Source organism: Coregonus clupeaformis, unplaced genomic scaffold (genome assembly GCF_020615455.1).
Source record: "Coregonus clupeaformis isolate EN_2021a unplaced genomic scaffold, ASM2061545v1 scaf0015, whole genome shotgun sequence".
NCBI classification, from domain to species: domain Eukaryota; kingdom Metazoa; phylum Chordata; class Actinopteri; order Salmoniformes; family Salmonidae; genus Coregonus; species Coregonus clupeaformis.
In genome coordinates, this window is record NW_025533470.1 from 1,396,660 (window position 1) to 1,421,701 (window position 25,042).

General features: G+C 46.2%; 1 protein-coding gene across 1 annotated transcript in view; it reads right to left on the reverse strand.

Annotated features, from left to right (window-relative positions):
* Window positions 1–648: 648 nt before the first annotated feature.
* The window catches only part of mxd3 (MAX dimerization protein 3), a 48,728-nt gene continuing 24,334 nt past the window's right edge, over window positions 649–25,042 (reverse strand). Inside the window, exons 5-6 of the mRNA XM_041873021.1 lie at window positions 2,500–2,716; window positions 649–1,907 (exon numbers count right to left, since the gene is read on the reverse strand). Coding sequence (XP_041728955.1) covers window positions 1,783–1,907; window positions 2,500–2,716 — 342 coding nt within the window. The 3' untranslated portion in view covers window positions 649–1,782. The remainder of the gene's footprint in view (window positions 1,908–2,499; window positions 2,717–25,042) is intronic.

Genomic DNA, 25,042 nt, shown 5'->3' on the forward strand with positions numbered 1-25,042 from the left:
TTATGCTGGATCGGAAAACGTGGTCGGTCGGCTCCATACGGAGGGTGTGACGCCACGCATTGCCCAAGTCCTAGTAGAACTACTTCTACGCTGTTTTTGATCTCACTCCAGTTCTGATCCCTGATGAACGTTTGAGAACCCCTGCCCTAGATAGTGCACTGCTTTTGACCAGGGCCCTTTTATGGATCCTGGTCAAAAGTAGTGCACTATAAAAGGGAATTATTGTGCCGTTTGGGACGCAAAGAATAAGTGCTTTGTGGATGGTTTTGTGCAACAGAACAAAACAAAAAAATGAATGAAATCAAATACAGGACAGACTCTGTCACAATAACAGATCAGACGGACAGTCACAATAATAATTCAGACAGACCACAGACTTGATAAGTGCTGTACATCCTGACAATACATTAGAATATTCCTGAAGCTTGTTAGCTGGAGAGAAAGGCTGAAGAGTTTTTAATGCAGCGTTTTCCAATATAGAGATATTGTATTAAAATAAGTCCTTAGAGCAACAGATTGTAGCACCGTTCTGTGAACTTGTTACGGGTCCCAAAAGTGGTTCCCTACATCAGGGATCATCCACTAGATTCAGCCGCGGGTCAATGTTTTTCTTCAGTGGATGGTCAAGGGGGCCGGAACATAATTACAAATAATTTGTAGACTGCAAATTGATTTGCTGGTGTTTTTTACAGTCTTACGTACAACAATAAATAAATACAGAAACCTGCGGGCCGGCCACCAGTTGGGAAACCCTTCCCTATGTAGTGCCCTACATTATTGGGCCCTGGTCAAAACTAGTACACTATAAAGGGCATAGGGTGCCATTTGGGCCTCTGGTGCCTGGTGTCTTCATAATGCTTGTGGACAGTTCAGTTCGGCAGCTTGAGATATCTATTCAACCACCTTTACCTGGGTCGTATTCATTAGGGCACACCGTAGCAAAACGTTTTGCAACGGAAAACATACCAGAGCTTTTTCTCATTGGACAGGTAGTCTCTCCCTGTTTCAGTATGTTTTCTAATGAATACTACCCTGTTTCTATTTGAAGTAAATTAGACTGTGGTAAGAAACGTATCCTGAATCTCAATGATTCTTCCTGCCATTCATACGGTGGCCTAACGGTTATAGCGTGGGCCAGTAACCCAAAGGTTGCTAGTTCGAATCTCCAAGCTGACAAGGTGAAACATTTGCCGATGTGCCCTTGCGCAAGGCACATAACCCTAATGATAATGGCTGACCCTGGCTGTGTCTCAGGGGGAGTTGGGATATGGAGAAGAAAAACATTTCCCATTCAGACGTGCGTTATTAATCCACACTTGTACATGTGTGAAATAGGGCAAATATCAGCACACACCAAATTATTATTATTAGGTTGGACGGTCCTGGAGTGCTGGCTGTTTCAGGGGTCAGACTGAGAAAAAAACCTGCTCAGAAATGTGAGCAAAATATATATTTTAAAAACAGATTCAGCTCACAGTAAGTCAGAGTTAAGTGAGAAGTTAGATCAAATAAAATAAAACATTTAAAAAAGGGATCACTTTGCCCCGGTTGTTGTTGTGTGTGTAGGCCAGCTGTCCTGTTGTTCCTCATCCTTTTCTGTCTTCGTCTTATCTGGAATGTTTTTCCTCCTGTGTGTCCCCATTGTCTTACGTCAGGCGGCGTCATTCCAACGCGGCGCTCGTCCCTCAACCCGACAGCGCGCAGGTGGAATCGTCGCACTATCTGACGTAAGACAATGGTGTGTCCCTCCAGGGGTGTATCTCGTGTACGGCGGTAGGTAGGTCATAGCCCGGCCCGGTCGGGGCTGCTGGAGTAACAGTGATCTATCCCTGTGTGGGGGACCGTCCCCAGACCATCAGAGTCCAGACACTCAAACGCCATACTCTCCACATCAACCTCCACGTCTTCTGCAATAACAAAAACAACAACACATCGGGTTAGCAAAAGACAATCTACAATCTGTCAAATACGGCTGAAAAAAAAAATAGCAAATCTGTGCAATTGCAGACTCAAATGTCCTTTAGTTGTACTGAAGACAACGGATTTCTCTGATATGAAACACTAAGCTTACTAACTTTTAACATGAACACTTCAGTCAACAAAACCTGACGTTGTAGACCTACATCCCTAACGCTTGAAAATGGAGATGGATCTAAAGATGTTGAAGAGCTGTGACTGACACCATCTCATATCCCTGATAAAGAGAGTGTGAAAACACTTCCGTCAACAAAACCTGAAGGATGTACTCCCTAACAAATGGATATCCCCAGGCGTCGTTTTGAGAGAGTTACTAAACATGGGTAAGAGAGCTGTGATTGGAGAAGAGAGCTGTGATTGGAGAAGAGAGCTGTGATTAGAGAAGAGAGCTGTGATTGGAGAAGAGAGCTGTGATTAGAGAAGAGAGCTGTGATTAGAGAAGAGAGCTGTGATTGGAGAAGAGAGCTGTGATTGGAGAAGAGAGCTGTGATTAGAGAAGAGAGCTGTGATTGAGAGACTCACCTCTGTCAGAGTCAGATCTCTCTGAAGAGGACATGGCTGCTGATCCCAGACTGTCGTTCCTCATCCTCTCTGAGACCACCCCTGTTCCTCCCAGACCCTGACCAGTCAGACCCCCCAGGCCTCCCTGTAGCTGCTCCAGTCTCACCCTCAGCTCTCTCTGCTCCCAACGCAGACGACCCTTCAACTGCTCCGCACGTTCATCCTGCTCCTGCAGCTTCTAATGGGGGCGAAGGAGAGAGAGATGAGTACAGTTATACACAGAGAGAGAGAGAGTGCGAGAGAGAGAGATGAGTACAGTTATATATATAGAGAGAGAGAGCTCAAAGACATTGCTCCTGCATTTTTCAGCATGTTTTTACAAAAAATATAGATTTAGAGTTAGATAAACTTTGATTTTTTTGGCAGGGACATATACAGGATGCTACCCTCCACAACATAACCTTCATTCCAAACCAAAACTCCAAACCTACAACCTGATTTTGGACGGAATTACCTGGAAGGCTTTCTACTACCAAGGATGACTATTCCCAAACTATACAGCAAATGCTCTGGCAAACAAACAGAAACCTGAAAACACCATCCAACCTGGAACTGAGTGAGTAATGTTTAGTCTGAAGCAATATTTTACTTTCAAAAACCAAGAAGAAAAATACATTACAATTATATATTTTACTTTATAAGGACTGAATGCTAAGGCTACCAAGCTTGCTAGTACAAAGAGATACAACTTCAATTAGCACTGACGTGGGAAGTGAGGTGTCAAACCCCTTGAGGCCAACAATGGCAGAAGAGTCGTACAGTCTACCCCAACTAAATGGAGAGGCCTTAGAAGCACCCTCCCGCTGTTCAGAGGTCATTAAAATACAGTACCCTCTGAATGTAAAGAATGATAAGACACGAAAAGAGTTTCAAAATGAAGCTCCTGATGGGAAATCAGGAGACACTTCTTGCTGACTTTTATAAAAATGGGAACATAAGCAACCTTATCTTCCACACAGACCATCCCCTGGCATGGCACAGTGCTATATTAACACACTACCCCTCTGTTAAGAGGGGGGGTGTTAGCGATGGGTGGAAACTCAGGATACTAGACATCGAGGACTCTGAGTCGTCTAATATAAATCTCTATAAATCTGGAACAGTATTGGTACAGGGCAACCCCAAACAGTTCCAGCTGGACTTTCACCTAATCAAAGAAATAGCTCAGCAGGAGAAGCTCTCCCTTGAGAAAGATACCCCTACCCCGAGCGGGTCAGACCAGACCTCTTCATTACATAACCCCACAGAGCAACCCCAAGCGGAAAGTCAACTTCCCAGCACAGAGTACTACTCCCTCATTGAAATGAAGGATACATTCACCCAGCTGGAGGTAAGGCAAGTGGAGCTGGAACAGCAGGTGAACACACTCCAGTCCAGCACAACACCACCCCCTTAACTAGAGCTGGAGGTGGAGAGAGACATATCTGCACTCTGGACTGTGGTGAGACAACATCAAAATGGAGAAAGAGCAGGAGCAGGAGAAGAACCGAGCACTTCAACATCAACATCCCCACCTGGTGCCGACGAAGATGGCGGCCTCGCGACTAGCTCTTAGGAAAGTTTGCAGTATTTTGTTTTTTTATGTATTATCTTTTTACATTATTAACTCAGAAAGTGTTTGGCATCATTACATACAGCCGGGAAAAAATATTGGATATCAGAGCGGCGGTAACTCGCCAGCATTACGACCAGGAATACGACTTTCCCGAAGCGGATCCTTTGATCTGAACTGATTCCAGCGGCTGACCCAAAACATCGCTGGCGGAGGAGAGGTACTCGGAGCGGCCTGCTGGTCCGACTTAGGAGGCGCGCACACCACTTACCGCTTCCAAGTATACTACTCGCTAATCTTCACTCTTTGGTTAACAAAGTCTCTGAACTACGGGCAAGGATTTCTTTCCAGAGAGACATCAAGGCCTGTAACATCCTCTGTTTCACGGAAACATGGCTCTCTGGGGTTATTCTGTCGGAATCGGTCCAGCCAGACGGGTTCTCAGTTCATCGCGCAGACAGGAATAAATACAGTTGAAGTCAGAAGTTTACATACACTTAGGTTGGAGTCATTAAAACTTGTTTTTCAACCACTCCACACATTTCTTGTTAACAAACTATCATTTTGGCAAGTCGGTTAGGGCATCTACTTTGTGCATGACACAAGTCATTTTTTCAACAATTGTTTACAGACAGATTATTTCACTTATAATTCACTGTATCACAATTCCAGTGGGTCAGAAGTTTACATACACTAAGTTGACTGTGCCTTTAAACAGCTTGGAAAATTCCAGAAAATGATGTCATGGCTTTAGAAGCTTCTGATAGCCTAATTGATATAATTTGAGTCAATTGGAGGTGTACCTGTGGATATATTTCAAGGCCTACCTTCAAACTCAGTGCCTTTTTGCTTGACATTAAGGGAAAATCAAAAGAAATCAGGCAAGACCTCAGAAAAAATGGTAGACCTCCACAAGTCTGGTTCATCCTTGGGAGCAATTTCCAAACGCCTGAAGGTACCACGTTCATCTGTACAAACAATAGTACGCAAGTATAAACACAATGGGACCACACAGCCGTCATACCGCTCAGGAAGGAGACGCGTTCTGTCACCTAGAGATGAGCCTGACCTCAATCCTATAGAAAATGTGTGGGCAGAACTGAAAAAGCGTGTGCGAGCAAGGAGGCCTACAAACCTGACTCAGTTATACCAGCTCTGTCAGGAGGAATGGGCCAAAATTCACCCAACTTATTGTGGGAAGCTTGTGGAAGGCTACCTGAAACGTTTGACCCAAGTTAAACAATTTAAAGGCAATGCTACCAAATACTAATTGAGTGTATGTAAACTTCTGACCCACTGGGAATGTGATGAAAGAAATAAAAGCTGAAATAAATAATTATCTCTACTATTATTCTGACATTTCACATTCTTAAAATAAAGTGGTGATCCTAACTGACTTAAGACAGGGAATTTTTACTAGGATTAAATGTCAGGAATTGTGAAAAACTGAGTTTAAATGTATTTGGCTAAGGTGTATGTAAACTTTCGACTTCAACTGTATCTCTCCGGGAAGCAGAAGGGCGGAGGTGTGTGTTTCATGATTAACGACTCATGGTGTAATTGTAGCAACATAGAGGAACTCAAGTCCTTTTGTTCACCCGACCTAGAATACCTCACAATCAAATGCCGACCGTATTATCTCCCAAGAGAATTCTCTCTGGTTATAGTCCCGGCCGTGTATATCCCCCCTCAAGCCGATACCACGACGGCCCACAAAGAACTACACTGGACTTTATGCAAACTGGAAACCACATATCCTGAGGCCGCATTTATTGTAGCCGGGGATTTTAACAAAGCAAATTTGAGGACTAGGCTGCCGAAGTTCTATCAACATATCGACTGTTGTACTCACGCTGCTAAAATCCTCGACCATTGCTATTCAAACTTCCGGGATGGTTATAAGGCCCTCCCCCGCCCTCCTTTCGGCAAATCTGACCACGACTCCATTTTGCTTCTCCCTTCCTATAGGCAGAAACTCAAACAGGAAGTACCCGTGCTAAGGACTTTTCAACGCTGGTCTGACCAATCGAAATCCACGCTTCAAGATTGTTTTGATCACGCGGACTGGGATATGTTCCGGTTAGCTTCCGAAAATAATTTAGACATATACACTGAAACAGTGACTGAGTTTATCAGGAAGTGTAAAGGTGATGTTGTGCCCACTGTGACTATTAAAACCTACCCTGAAATGATGTTTCTATGGTATAATGATGTCATGCTAACCAGAAACCGTGGATAGAACCGTGGCAGCATTCGCGCAAATCTGAAAGCGCGAACCACCGCATTCAACCATGGCAAGGTGACTGGGAATATGGCAGAATACAAACAGTGTAGCTACTCACTCCGCAAGGCAATTCAACTGGCAAAACATCAGTATAGAGACAAAGTGGAGTCGCAATTCAACGGCTCAGACACAAGACGTATGTGGCAGGATCTACAGACAATCACGGACTACAAAATGAAAACCAGCCACGTCGCCGACACCGACGTCTCGCTTCCAGACAAGCTAAACACCTTCTTCGCCCGCTTTGAGGATAACACAGTGCCACTGACGAGGCCCACTACCAAGGAATGTGGCCTCTCCTTCTCCATGGCCGACGTGATTAAGACATTTAAGCATGTTAACCTCCGCAAGGCTGCCGGCCCAGACGGCATCCCTAGCCGCGTCCTCAGAGCATGCGCAGACCAGCTGGCTGGTGTGTTCATGGACATATTCAATCTCTCCCTTTCCCAGTCTGCTGTTCCCACATGCTTCAAGAGGGCCACCATTGTTCCTGTACCCAAGAAAGCAAAGGTAACTGAACTAAATGACTATCGCCCTGTAGCACTCACCTCTGTCATCATGAAGTTCTTTGAGAGACTAGTCAAGGATCATATCACCTCTACCTTACCTGTCACCCGAGACCCACTTCAATTTGCTTACCGCCCCAATAGATCCACAGACGATGCAATTGCCATCACACTGCACACTGCCCTATCCCATCTGGACAAGAGAAATACCTATGTAAGAATGCTGTTCATTGACTATAGCTCAGCATTCAACACCATAGTACCCTCCAAGCTCATCATTAAGCTCGAGGCCCTGGGTCTGAACCCCGACCTGTGCAACTGGGTCCTGGACTTCCTGACGGACCGCCCCCAGGTGGTGAAGGTAGGAAACAACATCTCCACTTCGCTGATCCTCAACACTGGGGCCCCTCAAGGGTGTGTGCTCAGCCCCCTCCTGTACTCCCTGTTCACCCATGACTGCGTAGCCATGCACGCCTCCAACTCAATCATCAAGTTTGCAGACGACACAACAGTAGTAGGCTTGATTACCAACAATGACGAGACCGCCTACAGTGAGGAGGTGAGGGCTCTGGGAGTGTGGTGCCAGGAAAATAACCTCTCACTCAACATCAACAAAACAAAGGAGATGATCGTGGACTTCAGGAAACAGCAGAGGGTGCACCCCCCTATCCACATCGACGGGACTGCTGTGGAGAAGGTAAAAGCTTCAAGTTCCTTGAAGGTGGAAAGCTTCAAGTTCCTACACATCACCGACAAACTGAAATGGTCCACCCACGCAGACAGTGTGGTGAAGAAGGCACAACAGAGCCTCTTCAACCTCAGGAGGCTGAAGAAATGTGGCTTATCACCTAAAACCCTCACAAACTTTTACAGATGCACAATTGAGAGCATCCTGTCGGGCTGTATCACCGCCTGGTACGGCAACTGCACCACCCACAACTGCAGGGCTCTCCAGAGGGTGGTGCGGTCTGCCGAACGCATTACCGGGGGCAAACTACCCGCCCTCCAAGACACATACAGCACCCGAATGTCACAGGAAGGCCAAAAAGATCATCAAGGACAGCCTTTATGACCAGGTCCACCTATACAAGGCAGCAGTGCCCACCTTCGCCCGGACCCTAAAGGATATCGCCCTCAACCGCAGACCCAACACCTCACACAGGAGCAACAGATCAACAGACACCCCACCAAGACCAGCGAGACCCCCCAATCATTTCCAGACCCAGGGACATGTACTAGTCTGTGGCGACCTAAAAGCCAGAACTGGACAAGAACCTGACACCCTCAGCACACAGGGGGACAAACACCTACCTGGAGGTGACAGCATTCCCTCCCCCATATGCCCCCCTAGGCACAACTACGACAACATAACCAACAAAACGGGTCACGACTCCTGCAGCTCTTTCGCACACTGGGTATGTACATAGTCAATGGTAGGCTTCGAGGGGACTCCCATGGTAGGTACACCTATAGCTCATCTCTTGGCAGTAGTACTGTAGACTACTTTATCACTGACCTCAACCCAGAGTCTCTCAGAGCGTTCACAGTCGGCCCACTGACACCCCTATCAGACCACAGCAAAATCACAGTCTACTTGAACAGAGCAATACTCAATCACGAGGCATCAAAGCCAAGGGAACTGAATACTATTAAGACATGCTATGGATGGAAGGAAAGTAGTGTCCAAACCTACCAAAAAACTATTAGGCAACAACAAATTCAATCCATTCTAGACAACCCCAGGACAGCAACACAATTAGACCCAACCAAATCATGGGAAAACAAAAACAGAATTACTTGACAAAAAACGGAGCAAACTAGAATGCTATTTGGCTCTAAACATTGAGTACACAGTGGCAGAATACTTTACCACTGTGACTGACCCAAACGTAAGGAAAGCTTTGACTATGTACAGACTCAGTGAGCATAGCCTTGCTATTGAGAAAGGCCGCCGTAGGCAGACCTGGCTCTCAAGAGAAGACAGGCTATGTGCACACTGCCCACAAAATGAGGTGGAAACTGAGCTGCACTTCCTAACATCCTGCCAAATGTATGACCATATTAGAGACACATATTTCCCTCAGATTACAGAGATCCACAAAGAATTTTAAAACAAACCCAATTTTAATAAACTCCCTTATCTACTGGGTGAAAAACCACAGTGTGCCATCACAGCTGCAAGATTTGTGACCTGTTGCCACAAGAAAAGGGCAACCAGTGAAGAACAAACACCATTGTAAATACAACCTATATTTATGTTTATTTATTTTCCCATTTGTACTTTAACTATTTGCACATTGTTACAACACTGTATATATACATAATATGACATTTGAAATGTCTTTATTCTTTTGGAACTTCTGAGTGTAATGTTTACTGTTAATATTTATTGTTTATTTCACTTTTGTTTACTATCTACTTCACTTGCTTTGGCAATGTTAACATACGTTTCCCATGACAATAAAGCCCTTAAATTGAAATTGAAATTGAATTGAATTGAGAGCGAGAGAGAGAGAGAGAGAGAGATGAGTACAGTCATACAGAGAGAGAGAGAGACAGAGACAGACAGAGAGAGAGAGAGAGACAGAGACAGAGACAGACAGAGAGAGAGAGAGAGAGAGGGAGAGATAGAGACAGAGACAGACAGAGAGAGGGAGAGAGAGAGGGAGAGACACAGAGAGAGAGAGCGAGAGAGAGAGAGAGAGATGAGTACAGTCATACAGAGAGAGAGAGGGAGAGACAGAGACAGAGACAGACAGAGAGAGAGAGAGAGAGAGAGAGAGAGAGAGAGAGAGAGAGAGAGAGAGAGAGAGAGAGAGAGAGGAGAGAGAGAGGGAGAGACAGAGACAGACAGAGAGAGAGAGAGAGGGAGAGAGAGAGAGGGAGAGAGAGAGAGGGAGAGAGAGAGAGAGGGAGAGATATGAGTACAGTCATACAGAGAGAGAAGAAAGATTCCAAATAGAGCAGCAGCTGCTGAAAAAATGAGCTCCTACAAATATCGAAATTTATATGGTTTTTAGAGTGAAGTACATCGGGGAAAAAACAAAAGAAAACTGCAAGACTGAATAAGAGACAAAACAAGCAACAAACAAAGAAGAAAGGCTTTTGAAAAAGTAACTATTTTTCATAAAATTGTAGTTATCTTAGCTAGCTGAATTGTTTACCAGTTGCTAAGCAGTTGCTAGGGAGTCTCCTGGAAGAAGCTAGCTAGCTAACAAATAATATCTAGTTAACAGAAGAAAAGAAAGACAAAATAAGGACAGAAGACAAAGGACATCAAAGTAAAACAGTCCTCTAAAAGACACAAGAGAGAATATTATATTAATATTATATATATAATACAAGAAACAACGCTTCTATTGCAGCGTTGCTATGGAAATTGTTTACCCACCAGACATCCTGAGTGGCGCAGTGGTCTAAGGCACTGCATCGCAGTGCTAACTGTGCCACTAGAGATCCTGGTTCAAATCCAGGCTCTGTCGCAGCCGCCCGCGACCGGGAGACTCATGGGCGGCGCACAATTGGCCCAGCGTCGTCCAGGGTAGGGGAGGGAATGGCCGGCAGGGATGTAGCTCAGTTGATAGAGCATGGCGTTTGCAACGCCAGGGGTGTGGGTTCGTTTCCCACGGGGGGCCAGTAAAAAAAAATATATATATATATATATATGTATTCACTAACTGTAAGTCGCTCTGGATAAGAGCGTCTGCTAAATGACTAAAAATGTAAAATGTAAAACATCCAGACGGAGAAAACTAAGAAAAGTTTCAAAGGTTTGACGATCGGACAGAACCATGAATGCCTGTTTGCAGATCTTACCAGTTGCAAAACAAGAACAAATGTATTATTTAATACCAAACTAGGGCACATATGGAAAAGGGTTATTTACAACAATTTCCCTTTCTCAAAAAAGAGAGGCATCAAGGATGTCAGATCAGCATTTCTGAAGAAGCTGACCAGAGCAACACGTATTAAACAGTCAACTTATATAATAATGGAACTGTATTGATACAAGGCAATGATTCAAGCCTCCAGGCTTTTGAGAATATGTTTTCTACCCTAAAAGCAGAAGCTGAACTCATCTCAGAAACTGAGGAAAAAGTCAAGGAGGGAGATGGAGAAAAGCAGGCCCCAACGGTCTCTGTGACCCAGCAAGAAGCCCTCAGTGTCCCTCTACCTACCTCACCTGCAGCAGACAGAGCCAAGAACATGCCTACAACACCAAGAACACCTGCTATGCAACGTTTCCACAACACCCTCTCTCTAGTCGAAGCAGAGGTCATAGAACTCAGAGAGAACAGGCTTCAAGAGGAGGACACTGTCCAGAAACTAAAAGAAGAGATGAAACAGTTCAGGGAGGAGAGCAGAGCATCTATTGCTCAATTAGAAAGCAGAATGGACAAACTGAGTCAGACAAATGATGACCTCAGAGACCATCTGAGCACAACAAGAAAGGAGCTAGAGCAGAGAGAGAGGTACATTGACCCCCACAACCAGCAGCTAGTCAATATGTCCTCTGCATCTAGAGAACATGTCCACCAGCCTGGTACAACACAGGCAGAACCTGAGACCAGCATGGCCTCCACCACACAGCCTGATGACACTGCACCCGCCTCCCAGTCTGCTCTAGACCAGGTCATCCTACCTGCTTCCCAGTCTGCTCCAGCACAGTCTGCTCCAGCCCAGGTCAGCCAACCAGCCTCCCAGTCTTCTCCAGCCCAGGTCAGCCAACCAGCCACCCAGTCTGCTCCAGCCCAGGTCAGCCAACCAGCCACCCAGTCTGCTCCAGCCCAGGTCAGCCAACCAGCCACCCAGTCTGCTCCAGCCCAGGTCAGCCAACCAGCCTCCCAGTCTGCTCCAGCCCAGGTCAGCCAACCGGCCACCCAGTCTGCTCCAGCCCAGGTCAGCCAACCAGCCTCCCAGTCTGCTCCAGCCCAGGTCAGCCAACCGGCCACCCAGTCTGCTCCAGCCCAGGTCAGCCAACCAGCCTCCCAGTCTGCTCCAGCCCAGATCAGCCAACCAGCCTCCCAGTCTGCTCCAGCCCAGGTCAGCCAACCAGCCTCCCAGTCTGCTCCAGCCCAGGTCAGCCAACCAGCCTCCCAGTCTGCTCCAGCCCAGGTCAGCCAACCAGCCTCCCAGTCTGCTCCAGCCCAGGTCAGCCAACCGGCCACCCAGTCTGCTCCAGCCCAGGTCAGCCAACCAGCCTCCCAGTCTGCTCCAGCCCAGGTCAGCCAACCAGCCTCCCAGTCTGCTCCAGCCCAGGTCAGCCAACCAGCCTCCCAGTCTGCTCCAGCCCAGGCCAACCTACCATTCTCCCAGTCTGCTCCAGCCCAGGTCAGCCAACCAGCCTCCCAGTCTGCTCCAGCCCAGGTCAGCCTACCAGCCTCCCAGTCTGCTCCAGCCCAGGTCAGCCAACCAGCCTCCCAGCCTCCCAGTCTGCTCCAGCCCAGGTCAGCCAACCAGCCTCCCAGTCTGCTCCAGCCCAGGCCAACCTACCATTCTCCCAGTCTGCTCCAGCCCAGGTCAGCCAACCAGCCTCCCAGTCTGCTCCAGCCCAGGTCAGCCAACCAGCCTCCCAGTCTGCTCCAGCCCAGGTCAGCCAACCAGCCTCCCAGTCTGCTCCAGCCCAGGTCAGCCAACCAGCCTCCCAGTCTGCTCCAGCCCAGGTCAGAATACAAGTCTCCCAGTCTGCTCCACCCAGACAGTCACCCACAACTGCAATCCTTATTGATTCAAATGGGAAGTTCTTAGTCCAGGAAAGATTATTCCCTAGACACCAGGTGTATAAGTTCTGGTGTCCTACAACTGACAGTGCAATGCAGCTACTCAGTCAGACCAGGATTGACACCCCCGACAACATCATCATCCACACTGGCACAAACAACCTTCGTGCCAAAGGTGAAAATGTATCTGGGGCAGTGAGAAGAGTGGCAGAACGGGCACAGGCTATGTTCCCAACAACCAATATAGTTGTGTCCACCCTCCTACCAAGAAAAGACTTCCCAGGACAGTTGATCGACAAAATAAATCAACAGATGACTGTGGACTGTGCCTCACTGCTCAACGTCAGAACGGCTCACCACCCCACTCTGACATGTGAACATTTATACGATAATGTACACATTGATCAGGACAGTATCAGAACCTTTGCCAAGGACCTTAAGGATGCAACACTTGGCAGGGACCCACACACCCATCACCCCAGCAGCAGAGCCCCCCGCCCCACCTTCTGAAACAACAGTACCCCCACCATCTCCAGGAGAGAAGAGCCAGACACGGCTTATTACAGCACAGCTCTACAAGACCGGGCCCAACACAGCACAGATTTACCAGACCAGACCCGCCTCAGGACAGCACGACCAGACGGGGCCCGCCTCAGGACAGCACGACCAGACCCGTCCCATCACAACACAGCACGACCAGAACCGGCCCATCACAACACAGCACGACCAGACCCGCCTCAGGACAGCACGACCAGACGGGGCCCGCCTCAGGACAACACGACCAGACCCAGCCCGCCTCAGGACAGCACGACCAGACGGGGCCCGCCTCAGGACAGCACGACCAGAACCGGCCCATCACAACACAGCTCTACCAGACCAGGCCAATCACAACACAGCTCTACTAGACCAGGCCCAACACAGCACAGATTTACCAGACCAGACCCGCCTCAGGACAGCACGACCAGAACTGGCCCATCACAACACAGCTCTACTAGACCCCATCACAACACAGCACTACTAGACCAGGCCCAACACAACACAGATTTACCAGACCAGACCCGCCTCAGGACAGCACGACCAGACGGGGCCCGCCTCAGGACAGCACGACCAGACCCGTCCCATCACAACACAGCTCTACCAGACCCGGCCCATCACAACACAGCTCTACAAGACCGGGCCCAACACAACACAGATTTACCAGACCAGACCCGCCTCAGGACAGCACCGACCAGACGGGGCCCGCCTCAGGACAGCACGACCAGACCCGTCCCATCACAACACAGCTCTACCAGACCCGGCCCATCACAACACAGCTCTACAAGACCGGGCCCAACACAACACAGATTTACCAGACCAGACCCGCCTCAGGACAGCACGACCAGACGGGGCCCGCCTCACGACAGCACGACCAGAACCGTCCCATCACAACACAGCTCTACCAGACCCGGCCCATCACAACACAGCTCTACAAGACCGGGCCCAACACAACACAGATTTACCAGACCAGACCCGCCTCAGGACAGCACGACCAGACGGGGCCCGCCTCAGGACAGCACGACCAGACCCGTCCCATCACAACACAGCTCTACCAGACCCGGCCCATCACAACACAGCTCTACTAGACCCTGCCCATCACAACACAGCTCTACTAGACCCCATCACAACACAGCTCTACTAGACCCCATCACAACACAGCTCTACTAGACCCCATCACAACACAGCTCTACTAGACCCCATCACAACACAGCTCTACCAGACCCCATCACAACACAGCTCTACTAGACCCCATCACAACACAGCTCTACTAGACCCCATCACAACACAGCTCTACTAGACCCCATCACAACACAGCTCTACTAGACCCCATCACAACACAGCTCTACTAGACCCCACCACAACACAGCTCTACTAGACCCGTCCCATCACAACACAGCTCTACTAGACCCGGCCCATCACAACACAGCTCTACTAGACCCCATCACAACACAGCTCTACTAGACCCGTCCCATCACAACACAGCTCTACTAGACCCGGCCCATCACAACACAGTTCTACTAGACCCAGCCAATCACAACACAGCTCTACTAGACCCCATCACAACACAGCTCTACTAGACCCCATCACAACACAGCTCTACTAGACCCCATCACAACACAGCTCTACTAGACCCGGCCCATCACAACACAGCTCTACTAGACCCCATCACAACACAGCTCTACTAGACCCCATCACAACACAGCTCTACTAGACCCGGCCCATCACAACACAGCTCTACTAGACCCCATCACAACACAGCTCTACTAGACCCCCATCACAACACAGCTCTACTAGACCCCATCACAACACAGCTCTACTAGACCCCATCACAACACAGCTCTACTAGACCCATCACAACACAGCTCTACTAGACCCCATCACAACACAGCTCTACTAGACCCGGCCCATCACAACACAGCTCTACTAGACCCCATCACAACACAGCTCTAATAGACCCCATCACAACACAGCTCTACTAGACCCCATCACAACACAGCTCTACTAGACCCCATCACAACACAGCTCTACTAGACCCCATCACAACACAGCTCTACTAGACCCGGCCCATCACAACACAGCTCTACTAGACCAGGCCCATCACAACACAGCTCTATTAGACCCCATCACAACACAGCTCTACTAGACCCCATCACAACACAGCTCTACTAGACCAGACCCCATCACAACACAGCTCTACTAGACCCCATCACAACACAGCTCTACTAGACCCCATCACAACACAGCTCTACTAGACCCGGCCCATCACAACACAGCTCTACTAGACCAGGCCCATCACAACACAGCTCTACTAGACCCCATCACAACACAGCTCTACTAGACCCCATCACAACACAGCTCTACAAGACCCCATCACAACACAGCTCTACTAGACCCCATCACAACACAGCTCTACTAGATCACAACACAGCTCTACTAGACCCGGCCCATCACAACACAGCTCTACTAGACCCGGCCCATCACAACACAGCTCTACTAGACCCCATCACAACACAGCTCTACTAGACCCCATCACAACACAGCTCTACTAGACCCCATCACAACACAGCTCTACTAGACCCCATCACAACACAGCTCTAATAGACCCCATCACAACACAGCTCTACTAGACCCCCATCACAACACAGCTCTACTAGACCCCATCACAACACAGCTCTACTAGACCCCATCACAACACAGCTCTACTAGACCCCATCACAACACAGCTCTACTAGACCCCATCACAACACAGCTCTACTAGACCCGGCCCATCACAACACAGCTCTACAAGACCCCATCACAACACAGCTCTACTAGACCCCATCACAACACAGCTCTACTAGACCCCATCACAACACAGCTCTACTAGACCCCATCACAACACAGCTCTACTAGACCCCATCACAACACAGCTCTACAAGACCCCATCACAACACAGCTCTACTAGACCCCATCACAACACAGCTCTACTAGACCCCATCACAACACAGCTCTACTAGACCCCATCACAACACAGCTCTACTAGACCCCATCACAACACAGCTCTACTAGACCCCATCACAACACAGCTCTACTAGACCCCATCACAACACAGCTCTACTAGACCCCACCACAACACAGCTCTACTAGACCCCATCACAACACAGCTCTACTAGACCAGGCCCATCACAACACAGCTCTACTAGACCCCATCACAACACAGCTCTACTAGACCCCATCACAACACAGCTCTACTAGACCCTGCCCATCACAACACAGCTCTACTAGACCCGGCCCATCACAACACAGCTCTACTAGACCCCATCCCAACACAGCTCTACTAGACCCCATCACAACACAACTCTACTAGACCCCATCACAACACAGCTCTACTAGACCCCATCACAACACAGCTCTACTAGACCCCATCACAACCCAGCTCTACTAGACCCCATCACAACACATCTCTACTAGACCCGGCCCATCACAACACAGCACTACTAGACCCGGCCCATCACAACACAGCTCTACTAGACCCCATCACAACCCAGCTCTACTAGACCCCATCACAACACATCTCTACTAGACCCGGCCCATCACAACACAGCACTACTAGACCCGGCCCATCACAACACAGTTCTACTGGACCCGGCCCATCACAACACAGCACTGACCACTACTCCAGGGTTGGGCAGAACACTGTCCTTCGGAGAAGTGGACCACATGATGCAGTCCACACCATGTATCATTCAGATCATCAGCCTACATATGCTGAGGTAACCTCTGGCAAAAGACACCTAGAACAATCAGAGATTGGAGAGGTGCGCCAACTACTGCATCTAATATGCAGACTACTGGGCTAGACAGACCCTTTAATTCACACACACACAGGGTTGCAGATTGCATTGTACTTATTTTTTGGGCCATTATTATTAATTTGTTTACAACTATCCTTTATTTTATTGGCACTGGTATTATAATAATAGTGATGTATAATTGTATGTATGTATGTATGTATGTATATATATAAATAACTATTATTATTATTATTATTTTATTTTTTTCAATGTACTTTACTCAAACCAGTGAATATCACTTATTATAAATGAGATCATTAACTATCAGCTCTTGGAATATCCAGGGCCTGTACTCTTCACATTTAGGTTATAAAACAAACAAATCCAGAATTGATTAAAAACATCAAGGGACAGGACATCATAATCCTACTGGAAACATGGTGTCGTGGAGACATAGATACTCAGTGTCCCTCAGGCTATAGAGAAAGTTTACTACCATCAATCAAACATAAAAATCTTAAACGGGGCCGAGACTCAGGTGGAATCATCATTTGGCATAAGCAGCACTTAGCACTGAATGAAATGAAAAAAGGTACTAATCACATTTGGTTAAAACTTAACAAAGGTACAATCTATTGTGACAATGATGTATACATATGTGCAGCTTATGCTCCTCCTTCAGATTCATCATATTATGATGATCAGTTTTTTGACAATCTCCATACAGAAATCATTCAATTTCAGGCAGAGGGTAAAGTGCTTCTTTGTGGAGATTTCAATGCAAGAACAGGTTCTGAGCCTGACTACACTGATGCGGGAGGTAACCACTACATATTGGGACACCCCTCCTTGTACAGTAGCCCAATTATAAATAATAGAAACAGTCCTGACCAAATACTGAACAAAAATGGGAAGGAGTTAGTGCATCTCTGTCGAGCCTTAGGCCTGTACATGCTTAATGGTAGAATCAGAGGGGACTCTTTAGGTCGGTTTACTTACTGCTCAGCTCTTGGGACAAGAGTAGTCGATTATGCCATCACTGACATGGACCCCTCCTCCATTAGTGCATTCACTGTCAGACCACAGACACCATTGTCAGATCACAGTCAAATCAACGTGTTTCTGAAGAAATTAAACAGCAATATTCATTCGAAAAAACAGCCCAATAAACTCTACAACATGAACCAATCGTACAGATGGGCTCCAAACAGCGCAGAGAGATTAATTGAAACATTGAACTCAAATGAAATGATGAACTCTATACAGTTTTTCAATAACTCACAATACCAAAACAATAAAGAAGGTGTCAATTCGGCTACTCAAAACATAAATTGCATTTTCCAAAAAGCAGCATCGAAAGCAAATTTGAGAAAACCAAAGAAATGCAACATCAGAAACAAAAAACTAAATGTTTCTGAAAAAATGGTTTGATATAGAATGTAAAAAATGTGAAAACACCTAAGACAAATGTCAAATGAAAAACATAAGCAGCAAAACAACCCAGATCTACGCTGAATATTTTGAAACTCTGAAACAGTATAAACATACACTAAAACGCAAGAAATTGAATTATACCAATAAGACACTTGATGAAATTGAAAGTGCAATTGACCAAAATCAGTTCTGGGACATGTGGAACAATTTAAGTATGACAAAGCCACAAGAATTAGCCATGCAAGATGAAGGAATTTGGAAAACTTATTTTGATAATCTATACAAAAACATCCCACAAAAAGACTTACAACAGAACCAATTAGAAATTCAAGAAAAATTGATCATCCTTGAATCAGTCATTAAAAACAACCAAAATCCATTAGATTACCCAATAACCCAACAAGAACTAAATGAAAAGCTCAAATCTATAAAATCAAAAAAGGCTTGTGGTCTAGATAACATCAGAAATGAAATGCTGAAAAACAGCACACCTGAGTTGCAAAATGCTGTGCTTAAATTGTTCAACATAGTTTTATCTTCTGGCTGCTTTCCTGATGTCTGGAACCAGGGGCTCATCTCCCCTGTCCACAAAAGTGGAGACAAATCAGACCCCAATAATTACAGGGGAATTTGCGTAAACAGCAACTTTGGAAAGGTTTTCTGTAGCATTTCAAGAATTCAAACCTTTCTTCAAGAAAAAAATGTAATAGGTAAATGTCAAATTGGCTTTCTCCCCAACCATTGCACTACTGACCATATATACACCTTACACACACTAATTAATAGACACGTCCACCAAAAAAAGAGGGCAAAATCTTTGCTTGCTTTATTGACTTTAAAAAAGCATTCGATTCTATTTGGCACGAAGGGCTATTCTACAAAATTCTCCAAAGTGGGCTTGGTGGTAAGGTGTATGACTTAATAAAATGTATGTACACAGAAAACAAGTGTGCAATAAAAATCAAAAACCAAAGAACATAATTATTTTCACAATGTTGAGGTGTGAGACAAGGCTGCAGTTTGAGTCCAAATCTTTTCAACATTTATATCAATGAATTAGCAGACATGTTGGACCATTCTCCAGCCCCAGGACTCACACTATTTGACACAGAGGTAAAATACCTGCTATATGCTGATGACTTGGTACTTCTATCACCAACCAAAGAAGGTCTTCAACAGAACCATAACATTCTAGAGCAATATTGCCATAATTGGGCCCTGGCAGTAAATTTCAAAGAAACTAAAATCATGATTTTCCACAAAAATAACAGATGTCAGAAACACAAATATAAATTCACCCTGAACAACACCATAATTGAACACACAAAAAATTACACATACCTTGGTCTGACCATATCTGCATCGGGAAACTTTAATATGGCAGTGAATGCACTCAAAGAAAAAGCCCGCAGAGTATGCAATAGAAATGAAATTATTCAAAATCAACATCCCAATTACGGAAGTGAGGTTTGGGGGCCACTCAATAAACTGGACTTTAAAATGTGGGACAAACATCCAATTGAAGCCCTACATGCAGAATTCTGTTGGAAAATTCTACAAGTCCAGAGAAATACACCAACTAATGCATGTAGGGCAGAATTGGGCCGCTTTCCAGTAGTAATGAAAATACAGAAAATATCATTAAAATTTTGGCTACATCTAAATTCAAGTCCAAATTCAAGTCTGCAATTTAAAGCACTTCAAACCCAAGAGCTGAGCCCAGAAACGAGCCCTCTCAGTCAGCTGGTGTTGGACCTAACCAACCAAGCTGACACCAGCACTGGTTCAAAAGAAAGAATTCCAATGAACAAAATCATGAACCAATCAAAGGACTCATATTTACAACATTGGAAAAAACGAAACAAAATCCCAAAGCCGACTAAATTGCTATCTGGCTCTAAACGGAGAATATGAATTGGCTGATTATCTCTACTCTGTCAGAGATACGAAGCAGAGACAGATCCTTACCAAGTACAGGCTGAGTGACCACCAATTGGCAATAGAAACCGGCAGACATAAAAAAGACATAGCTACCCAAAGAGGAGCGTGTATGTGGTCACTGCACGACAGGGGAGGTAGAAACAGAAATGCACTTTCTCCTTTACTGTGATAAATATTCCTCACAAAGACATTCATTATTCACAGAAATGACTACATGTATTCCAAATGTTAACTTATTAAACCCAGAGGAAAAACTAAAAATACTCATGGGCGAAGGAGCTATGGCTCCTCTTGCAGCCAAATATGTATTTGCCTGCCATAGCCTGAGGGACACTGAATAATAACATCTGCATAGTAAATAGTAACGTACATATTATTATTATTATTGCTATTATTGTTATTATCATTATTATTGTTGTTTATCATTCCAAATAGTAGTGGTATGGGTGGTAATGGTAATGATGGCAGTTTAATGATGGTGGTGGTAGTAGTGGTAGTAATGATGATGGTAGTTGTAGTACTGATATAATGGTGAAGATTACCGTTATTTAGTTATAAGTTAGTTATAGTTTCATTTTCCATATTTAGATCTATTACATTTCTACTATTGACTGTTAACATTCTATTGTTATTATTTACTACCATCTGATATTATTATTTGTTATTGTTGATAATTGTATTATTGAATACATTGTTGCTTTGGCAATATTGACACAATGTTTTTCATGCCAATAAAGCAGCTTGAATTTGAACATTTGAGAGCGATGAGTACAGTTATACACAGAGAGAGAGAGAGACAGAGAGAGAGAGAGAGAGAGAGAGAGAGAGAGAGAGAGAGAGAGAGACAGAGAGAGAGAGAGAGAGAGAGAGAGAAGTCATGCAGAGGAACAGCTCCTGACTTGTTATAACTTTTGTTTGTTAAGAGCGAGATTGACACGATTCAATTAGCAAAAAATGTATAGGTAATCAAATTGTACAACTGAAGATCAACAAAGGGAGGAAAAAAATTGACAGAGAGTGAGTTAAAAGACCAATCTTCATCGTGGTAGCTAGCCAAATTCAAATCGGTCCGTTAGCTTAACGTCTAGCTCTAACTGTTTACTGGTGGTAACCATAGCAACATGGCCACTGAGGCAGCGCTAGCAGCGTTAGCAGCGACAGAAACTGAGAGACTTTCCCCGCTTTTTTTGAATACCCAGCAGAAATCAAATCAGAGAAAGGAAGAATCAATTTTAAACACAGAATTCTGAGGGAGAACCCAGAAACTTTGTTTGCCGACTGCTCACAAAACAGGACTGTTACAAACCTGTTATTTTACACAGACCACACTACTGCCTGGCATACAGCTGTAACCAGGCATTTCAGCTATACCACGAAGAAAGGCATCTGCAAGGGAAGGCAAATCCACATTTTTGAGGACAGCGATAAGGACCAGGAAAACAGGTTTCTGACAGTAAATATGTATCAGAACGGCACTGTCATGGTCCAGGGCAGTGAGGCTGCACTCAGCTCTGTTGTGCAGGACTTCCCCACCCTAACGAAGATAGCGGAAAACAAAAAAGAAAAGGACAGCACCCCGACCTCTCCCCTCACCTCAGGCACCCCAACAGCAGGACCATCCTCCCCCTGCCTTCCTACAACCACCAGAGCCAAGACCCCACTACCATCAGCCTGTTGAGAGACAGGCTGGCAGTGATAGAGGTATGGGTTACTGAGCTGAAGGAGCAGCTCCCCAGCTACACCACCACCAGTCCAGACACAGAGCTTCTACAGGACCAGATCAACCAGTGCAGGACCCAGCTGAAGAACTCTGTCCAGGAGCTGAGAGAGAGCCTTACCACAGCGCTGGAGGAGGTAAAGGCCACCATGAGGAGAGAGCTGGTGCAGGTAAAGGAGGAGATGGCAAAGGGAGTTGTCTGGCATCAAGAGGGTGCTGCAACACAGAGAACAGACTGTAGAGACTCCTAGAGAGAAGCTGCAGCCCTCACCACCCCCTAACACCCCCACCCGACCCACCTTTACCCACAACCCCCCATACCGACAACACTTTACCCACACACCCAGTCAACAAGGAGGCTCACATGGAGACACCTACGACAGAGAGAAGCTCTCTGGCCCCCCTGACACCCCCCACACACCCCTCCATGTACACAGGCCCTGTGTACTCCAGCCCCAGACCGTAAACACACTAATCTGGTAAAACCCACTGAGGTGGCCATCCTCATTGACTCAAATGGGAAATTCATCCAAGAAGATAAACTCTTCCCCCAACACAAGGTGCGCAAAATATGGTGCCCAAAAACACAGGATGCACTCCACATCCTGTCCCAGCCTGACTTTGGCACACCAGGCCACATTATTATTCACACCGGCACCAACAACCTACGAGAGGAGCAGGAGAGAGTAGGCAGGCTGGTCAACAGAGTAGCAGAGAGGGCCTCTGAGCGGTTCCCCAACTCCCACATCACCATCTCCACTCTGCTGCCCCGAAAGACTTCCATCACCGTACCATTCAGAAAGTCAAACCGCTGACATCACCAGAGGGTGTGGCCTACTCCCAAACGTACACGTTGCTCACCACACAACAATCACCCCAGAGCATCTGCACGACTACTCCCACCTGAGGAAGCAGACAGTAGGGATGTTTGTCAAGTCTCTAAAGGACGTGGCACTTGGTAGACAAACACCCCATCGCCGCACTGGACAGAGGACCACCCAGAGACCCCCTAACAGACCACTGCACCCAACAAGGGGCCCCAGGCCCCTTCAACGCCACACCAGACCCAGCGCACCCCACAGGCCCCACCCACCACCAGACCATCACCACTTCCATCGGCTTAGCCAGACCGGACCGGGCCCAGCCTACTACCCCGCACCAGACCACCACCCCTACCAGACCAGAGGAAGCCCCACGGCCCAGACCTGGCCCCCTCCACTCACAGGGCCCAACAGCAGGACCAGCGCAGCTACGCAGAGGTCGTCAGAGGACAGGGAGAACCCTGTGGGATTGAGTGAGATTAAACAGCTCCTCCAATACATCTGCACTAAACTGCACTAAACACACACGGGACGCATATCACACACACACACACACACACACACACACACACACACACACACACACACACACCTATTGTACTAAAATGTACTTGTTCAATGAATAGGAATGTTTATATATATAACAGAAAAAATGTTGGCTGTTATCCTGTTTATCTCGCTCTTAACAACTTAATAGTTAGTTACTGTATTTCTGACTGCTATTCTTTCTTTTGGAACATGAAATCGCTGTCAGTTAGCATGTGGAACATTCAGGGCCTAAACTCATCAACCTTTGGACTGAAGAGTTTAGCACTGGAGTTCAACAAAAATCTTAAAGATGTTGACGTCATCATTCTGCAGGAGACATGGTGTAAGGCTGACATTGTCACTCACTGTCCCACAGGTTACAGAGAGAGGTAATTGTGCCGTCACAAAAACACAGCTCTGTCAATAGAGGCAGAGACTCTGGAGGACTGATCATTTGGTACAAATCCGACCTACAACATCTAATTGATCCCCTCAAAATTGGCAAATATCACATTTTGGTTAAAACTGAAAAAAGAACTTGTACTGACAGAAAAAGATGTGTTCCTTTGCGCAATTTATATCCCCCTCAGAATCCCCATATTACTCCAGAGGAGATCTTCCCCACCCTTGAGGGAAGAGACGTGCCATTTCCAGGCCCAGGGAAATGTGCTCATCTGTGGGGACACAAATGCGCGCACAGGAACACTACCTGATCTAACGAGCTTACGAGGGGACAGCTTTATTACAGGCCATAATGTTTCTAACTGTCTTAATCTCCCCAATAGAAACAACAGTGACAGCACCGTCAACAAAAAAACGGAAGGGATCTGTTGCAGCTCTGGTAGTAGCTTGGGTCTGTACTTTGTCAATGGTAGGTTACGGGGGGACTCTTTGGGGAGATTCACCTACTGCTCACCTCTTGGCCACAGTACAGTAGACTATATGATCACAGACATTGACCCCTTCTCTCTCAGCTCATTCACTGTCAAGCCACTAACACCTCTGTCTGATCACAGCCAAATTACATTGTTCCTCAAAAGAACAGACATGGAAACAACCACACATTCACAGCCCAGTAAGCTGTACAACATCAGACATTCATACAGATGGGCCCAAAACAGCCAGAAGAATACCAAAGCAACCTGGAACCAAAATATCCAAACACTCTTAGATAACTTTCTGGATACCACATTCACTCACAATAAAGAAGGCATCAATCTAGCAGTACAAAACATCAACTATATATTCAGGCAAACGGGCAAAAGAAGCACAATTGAAATTGATAAAAAACAAAACAAAAAAAGATCGCACAGATGACAACTGGTTTGATGCAGATTGTAAAATTATAAGGAAAAAAACTTAGAACACTATCCAACCAAAAGCACAGAGACCCAAATAATGGTGAATTACGCCTTCATTACTGTGAGACTTTGAAAAACTCTATAAACGTACACTCAGAACCAAAAAAGCACAGTACAACAGAAAGCAGCTGACGCTAATTGAGAGTCCATAAACACAAACAACTTCTGGCAAAATTGGAAAAAAATTAAAAAATCTAAACAAGAGGAATTAGCGATGACAAAAATGGTGACATTTGGACAACCCATTTTAAAACACTCTACAACACCGTTCAAATTGACACAAACGCAGAACAACGCCAAATTCATGAGAAGTTGAATGGATTAGAAAGA